At 55.2% G+C, this 6,676-nt stretch overlaps 1 protein-coding gene across 2 annotated transcripts; it reads right to left on the reverse strand.

Annotated features, from left to right (window-relative positions):
- Window positions 1–279: 279 nt before the first annotated feature.
- EMX2 (empty spiracles homeobox 2) lies at window positions 280–6,407 on the reverse strand. 2 transcript variants are annotated; one of them, XM_062496533.1, is made up of 3 exons: window positions 5,733–6,407; window positions 3,453–3,637; window positions 280–914 (listed from the first exon to the last, which is right to left on the reverse strand). In XM_062496533.1, the coding sequence occupies exons 1-3, from the start codon at window positions 6,121–6,123 to the stop codon at window positions 747–749; spliced, it is 744 nt and encodes a 247-aa protein (XP_062352517.1). In that variant the 5' UTR covers window positions 6,124–6,407; the 3' UTR covers window positions 280–746. The 2 variants fall into 2 exon arrangements, with proteins under 2 accessions (XP_062352517.1, XP_062352518.1); XM_062496534.1 differs by lacking the exon at window positions 3,453–3,637.
- Window positions 6,408–6,676: the final 269 nt, after the last annotated feature.

Below are 6,676 nucleotides of genomic sequence, written 5' to 3' on the forward strand. Positions count from 1 at the left end.
TGCTTTGTTACTGCTACTTCATTTAGCTTTCACAAACACTTTGACGCCAGAAGTTATCATAAAATGTTTACAGACTGCACATTTCTCGTAAAATAAAATTAAAAAGCACACAGAACCTGTCTTAAAGGGAAAAAAATTACAATTCATTTCTGTCTTTAGAAACCGGAGTAATTTTTTTCCGTTTCTTTTTCTTTTCTTTTTTTTCCCTCTCTCTCTTTTTTTTTTTTTTCCCCAGACGGCTTTACACATGCAATTCAAGTTTCTGAAACAGGTGTGGGTTTTGGCTGCTTATTGAAATTTCTCTTTCAAAGACGGAAAAAAACCGTGAAGTGCAAAATGTCCCGTAAGGTGTTAATTTTTCTGGTTTGGTTGGGGGCTTTTTTTGCTTCTATATTTTTTTTTCTTTTTAAGATTTTTTTCTATATATTTTTTAACTTTTTTTTTTTTTACGTTATGCTTTTAAAAGTGGACTGCGATAAACGGAATACCTGTCAATCACCTCATCCCGGTGTTTTGGCTTTGATTGACAGATCCCCTGTGCCAGAGCGGTGCCGGCAGTGCCACAGTTCGGACCCCTCGCTGGCTGGCCCTCGCTCGCTCCCAGCTCCCTCCCAGGCGGGAATCGTGTTTGGATGAAGATCTCCGTGTCCTTCCCCGCACCGCCACTCCGCGGGGGTGGGGGGGTGAGCCTTTAACACTTTCGGTTGGTGAGGTGCTGGCTTTGAAAAGTCCAAAAGTGCCAGTTTTTAATCGTCCGACGTGACGTCGATTTCCTCTGGACTGGCTTGTTTGGTGGCGATTCTCCACCGGTTAATGTGATGAGTCCCTTTTTTCTTCTGTTGTGAGTCTGAACCTTCCTCTTCCAACTTTTGCCGCTTGAACTTTGTCCGTCTGTTCTGAAACCATACTTTTACCTGCGGGAGGAAAGGCACCGGGCGTTAGTCCGACGCCTGCCCGGCCGCCGGCGCTGCCCTCCCGCTGCCCTGGAGCAGGGAGATGCTCCGTGCGCCACCGCGCCCTGCCCGCGCTCTGCCCGGTGCGCAGCGCGTCTCCACTGCTCCGTGCCCTGCTGTCACCCTGGCCAGCCTGGCGAGGGGCGAGCAGAGCCGGGGCCCCGCTGCCACCCAACCCTCTGCGGGAAAGGCAGGGTCAGGCTGTCCCGCGCCCCACGGGCACCTCCAGAGCGCCCACGCGTGCGGCAGCGGGCGGCACCGCGGGGGGATGCACCGTGCGCGCACCCGGAGCTTCCGTGGGCGCGTAGCCCCGAGCAGTGCCCAGGTAGCCCACGCGGGGAGCTCGCCCGTGGGCTGTCACCTGGATGGCTCCGGTTCCCCGCTCCTGGCGAGGTGCCCCAAGGCCTTAAGCCCCGGGAGAGCCATCGGGGCTGCGGCGGGGTCGCGGGGCTCCCACCTGCCCGGCAGAGCAAAGCAGAGACAGGGCCTCGTCCGCTCTAACGGGGCGGTAGGACGCGGCTGGGGGTGGACGCGTGCGATTTTTTCCTCGTAGAAAAGCGAATAAAATGTACAAAATGCCCCGAATAGAAAAACGTCAATCGCTCTCCACAGCATCTCCCTGGGACGCGCCGTCCAGGAGCGATCGCAGTGCGGTGAAACCGCAAGTGGCATCGTAAATGTCCCTCAGATTCTGTTCAGAGCCGCGTACATCTGACTGAACCATCCGGCAGCTGACTTCAGTGCTTTAATTACAGATAGTATTGATCTGGGAGCTATCTCCAGGGTTGGCCACACTCCTTGGAGCGTCCAAAGGTAAACTTTTTTCTTTTTTTTTTTTTTTTAAAAAAAGCAGTTTAAACTCTGGTTCTGTCTGAAAGTGCCTGATAAAGGCTTCAGCAAGGGGGTGGGTGGGGGGGGGGGGGATAGAGAACTGGAGCATTTTAATAAGCTGGTTTAACCCGCTTCGCTGCCTCTTCAGAACAGAGACCTGACTGGCCGGACACACATCTCTGCTGCATTTTCATATTCTCCAAAAGTCCCCCATTAAAAAGCTGAGCGGGGAACAAGGGGTGAGTTTAATTTGCTTTTAGTTTGCTAATTGAAGGGGAGGACGGTTCATTTCTGCACGCTGATCTCCCAAAAGGGAGCTCATTTGTAGGGGACTGGGGGTTTGACATCCGCACAAAAGACCCCAACCAGCTTCGGAATCAAGCAGCACAAAGACCACCTTAAATACAGCTTTCCAGTAGAAATAAGCCTGTGACCGGTCCCTTGTTCGGGGAACCTCATAAAAGTGGCGATCCCTTTTTATTGTTTTGTTAGGGAGACATTTTAAAACAAAAGCTCCAACCCCTTTATTGCTTCCCCCACGAAAAAGAGTTAAGAAAAAAAAAAAAGTGTTACAACTTAATCCGCCCAGAGAACGTTGTGTTTACTGGGAACTTTGAACTAGGCTGTGGCTGGGTATTTTGGCTTTTTTTTTTTTTTTTTTTTTTTTTTTTTTTTTTTTTGTACAGTGCCACATACTGTAGCAGCGACAAACCCCCATCTGGAACCCTCTCTCCACGAGTCTCCTGGAAGGGCGCAAAACAAAAGCCCGACCCAACAACAACAACAACCACCACCACCACCACCATTCCTCCAAATCTCCAAACTCCAGCCTTTCTTCTGGCGGGCAGAAAATCGCGTGGAAAAGGCCCTCGCAGCGAGCCCGCGGCCCTGGGTCCCCGGCCCTCGGGGGGAGCTCCGCTCCGCCCCACGAGTGCCCGGCTCCGGTACCTGCCGCGATCCTTCTGCACGACCGTGGCAGAAACATCGCCGAGTGTCCCGCCAGAGAGACCGAAACAGTCTCCGGTGCGGTTCTGGCCCGCAGCCAGTCAGGGGGGAGGGGGAGAGAAGGGGATGGAAGGGGCAAAGCGGGAGGGAAATCCTTGTGAATAATTGCCCTGCTTTTATTTTTCATCTTTCTGCCCTCCTGAACCGGCTTGTCACATCCCCTCTGCGGGCTAGAAAGGAGCGAAAATTCATCCAAGAAACTGTGTTTCTGCTGTAGGGTCTAAAGGGGAGGTTCTCCCCCTTGCCCCCGCATTTGTTTTGGTGGCTTTCCCCTAAACACTGAACTCCTTTTTGAGGGTCAGACCAGTCCCGCAGCAAAATGACCGGACCCGCAGACCGCAGCTCTCCCCGTTCGGGCCGGAGCTCCAGCCGGGGCTGCTCGGGGGACCCCAAATCGTGCCCCCAGCGCTGCGGTTCCCCACGCCCGGCCGAGGCACCGCGACCCCCGGCACGGGCCGTGAAATCCCGAACGGGAAAAGGATTTTACGACACTCAGGCGAGGGGAGATGCCTCTCTCCACTCCACCGGTTCGGGATTGAAGGCCTAAACACTCCTAGAATTTGCTCTTCTCATTGCCCGAATCTCGGCCCGGCCGGGTGGGTTTTCCAAAGGAGATGCCGGTACTTTCGCTTTTCCAGCTGCCCGTTCTTGCTTCCCCCTTACCTGAGTTTCCGTGAGGCTGAGGCTGTGTGCCAGCTGTTTTCTCTCCGCTCCTACTACATAATGGTTCTTCTCAAAGGCATGTTCCAGTCTCAGTAATTGAGATGGGGAGAAAGCTGTACGGATCCTTTTGGGTTTCCTGGCCAGTGCATTGTGCAATAGGAAGCTCTCCGGACTGGTTTCATTCCCTGGGAAACAGGGTAAAACACATTAGTAAGACACCTTCCCCAAACGCACTCAACATAACTTTTTAGGGCAAAAAATTTTTGTCTCCCACCGTCACCCTCAGGATAAATCCAACTTTAGTTTCTTTTTTATTTTTTCAGCTCCTTCTTTTGTATTGAATTTTCCTTTAATAAATACGTGGAGTGGAAGGATAAATAAGCAGGGGGACGAGAGGACTGGTAGAAATTAAAATGCTAAAACACAACCTGGGGAGCACTACAGAAAAGAAAGAAAGAAAGTAAAAAAAAAAATTGGCCAAAGCACGGCTGCGGTGTCTGCGGCTACACCTCACGGCTGCCCCCCTTCCCCTCGACCACCGGAGCTTCATGTCTTTCCCTATTTCTTATTTCCATCTTCCCGTCGCGGCCAGCTGGGCACCCTGGCCGAGCCCCTCTGGGCTCCGGGAGTCGCCCGCTCGGCTTCCCTATCCCAAAACTTCGGCCGGAGCCTTTCTCCCGCCGCTTCCCTTCGCTGTAGCGGTGTGCTGCCTGCAGTGGGGCTCCCACCGCCGCCTTCCTGGCCCCCTGACCCTCCCCGCTGCCTCGGCGGCGCTGGGAACCGGCGTGGAAATAAAGAACCGAACTCCGAGAAGGCCACAGAGGGGCTATCCCATCCAGTCCCATCCCATCCTATCCTGTCCCATCCCATCCCATCCCATTCCTGCCGGCCTGCACTGGAGCGGGGGCGGGAGAGGGGGTGGTGAGCCAGGGCTTTTCGGTGGGCATTTCCCTCCGGGGTGCCACTGTGCCGCTTCTCCGGGCTGGTCCTTCCAAGGTGGAAACGGCACCGAGGGGCTCTCTCGGTAAGAGCTTTAAAATCGTTGGAGGAGGAGGGTGTGTTTGAAATCCGGCTGTGGCTCAACACCAGGACATTTCCGCCTTTCATCTACCCCTCGTTACCAATCGCCTGGTGCCTGAGACAAATAATTTGGTGAGCGAAACCTGTAATTTTATTCTGAAAGGGTAATAATCCATTTTGTGTCTCAGACTGCCTGGCTTCGGAGAGAGTGTCTCCTTTTCCAACCCGGCTGTGGAAGGCCGGGGGAAATGCAGCATGCAGGTGGTTTGTTTTCGTTCCGAATTAATAAATAAAATTACAAGGGGAAAAAATAAAAGGCAGATGGATCCCTACGAGTGGAGGCTGACTTTTTGTTTGCTTATTTGTTTGTTGGTTTGCCTATAATGAAAGTGGCAGAAGCTGGACCCATTACGGGAGAAATCGGCTCACTCTTCGGAGAAGACGATGCCGGTTACAAAGGGTTAAACAAGGGGGATTTTATTGATTGTCCGCCATTGGATTCGGTTATTTCCCTTCAGCCGCTTATTAATCGCTTGGCATTTGGAGCCCCTCTCTGACCGCACGGTCGGGATCGCCCTCCGTGCTCGTTCCCTGGCTATCCTCCGCAGCTCCATCTCCCCGGGCTGCCCCGGTGTGCTGGGATTAATTCCACATACACACTCCCCTCCTCCTTTCCCTGGGGTTCCCTTCGTTTCTTCCCCCTATCAAGGGCAGCGGCCGGACTTGGGGCGGCAGCGGGAGCTTCCTGCGGCCCCTCAGCCCGGCCCCGCAGCCCGGCCCCGCAGCCCGGCCCCGCAGCCCGGCGGGCACCGCCGCCTTCCTGGGAGAACCTCAGCCCCACCACCTCCCGATTCCCAGCTCCGCGCGGCCGCTTCCTTCGGGGGCTCCTCTCTAGCTCTTAACACGCCGCAACAAAAATTATCCACCTTTTCGTCTGATTTTAATGGGGGCAGAAAGCTGACGAAGTCCCAGCCGGCCTTGCCTTCCCTCTTGCCCCCCGCTTCCCGGGAAACCAAAACAAATCGGGAAAAGCAGCAAAACAAAACCAAGCCCAAGCGCCTCGGTTCTGACAGCTCTTCCAAGTTTGGCGAAGGGGGAGACAGGGACAAAAGATCCCGGGCCCAGCCGAGCCGAGCTTTCGGCTCCGGGCAGGGGCCGCCCGCCCACCCGCCGTCCCCCAACATCCGCACCGCGGGGACCGGCCGGGGGCCGCCGGAGGATGCAGGGCTGGATCGGAAGGAGAAGAAAAGTTGCACGTACCTTGGAACCTGTGGCCCAGATACCGGTAGCGGTGTATTAGCCACGGGTAGAAGGTGGAGGGGTCCCTTTGCTGCGAGGCGAAGAGCGGGTGCGTGGAGTGCGAAGCAGGCAGCGGGTGGGCGGCCAAGGCGTGAGGAGGGGGCACGGGATGGACCGGCACGGCCGGGTTCGGCGGGTGGGAGACGGCCTCTGCAAAGACCAAGTCCGGGTTGGAGTAGACCCCCCTGCCAGTGGAGTGGAAGCCGTTGAGAAAAGGGTTCATCGGGCTGGAATTGGCATAGCTGAGCGCCGCCGGCCGGATAGGATCCTCGGAGCGAGACGCGGGCAAGGGGCTGTCTTTGGCCACCAGCGACTCGATGGTGAAACACCGCTTGGGTGTGGGCTGAAACATGCTGCTGCGACGAGAGTCCCCGACCCAATCTCTGCCCGTCTCTCTCTGGTGCGCGGGAGACGATCCGGGGAAGTTTGCAGCAGGGAGTGACTTGAGGAGGGATAGATACACACATAAATAGACAGGGGCTGGAGGAAAAGGAGGCAGCGGCAGCCAGCGGTACCCAAAAGGGAGACACACACACACACACGCACCACGCACACACTCACACACACACACACACACAAAAAAAAAAAAAAAAGTTGCTGGGAGAAGTTTCCCTCCTGCAAGGAAAAGGCGGTCGCGCCCCCCCCCTCCCCCCCTAAGTCCAAAGACAATCCATGGATGTGATCGGCCCCTTCACAAGTTGTGCAAACGATTTGTTAGTTCATGAGCCTAATTAGTGCTGGGATCACATAAACAGCTTCCTCTGAAGCCTGGTAAATGGCTTGATGATTGGTCGCTATTACTCGCCTTGAGGTTGAAGGGGGAGACTCTTTAAAGTGCGTCAGAGGGGAGGCGAGCGCCGGGCAGCGCCATCGGGAGGGATGGAGCCGCGGATCGGAGTGCGGCG

The sequence above is a fragment of the Cinclus cinclus genome, chromosome 7 (genome assembly GCF_963662255.1).
Source record: "Cinclus cinclus chromosome 7, bCinCin1.1, whole genome shotgun sequence".
NCBI lineage: Eukaryota > Metazoa > Chordata > Aves > Passeriformes > Cinclidae > Cinclus > Cinclus cinclus.

Excerpts from the sequence above, each read along its gene's own strand:
- EMX2 (XM_062496533.1), bottom strand. The coding sequence starts at position 6,123 with ATGTTTCAGCCCACACCCAAGCGGTGTTTCACCATCGAGTCGCTGGTG. Across the intron at positions 3,638-5,732 it reads TCTGGGCCACAGGTTCCAAG|GGAATGAAACCAGTCCGGAG; the intron begins GTACGTGCAACT and ends CCTGTTTCCCAG. Across the intron at positions 915-3,452 it reads TCAGCCTCACGGAAACTCAG|GTAAAAGTATGGTTTCAGAA; the intron begins GTAAGGGGGAAG and ends TTCCTCCCGCAG.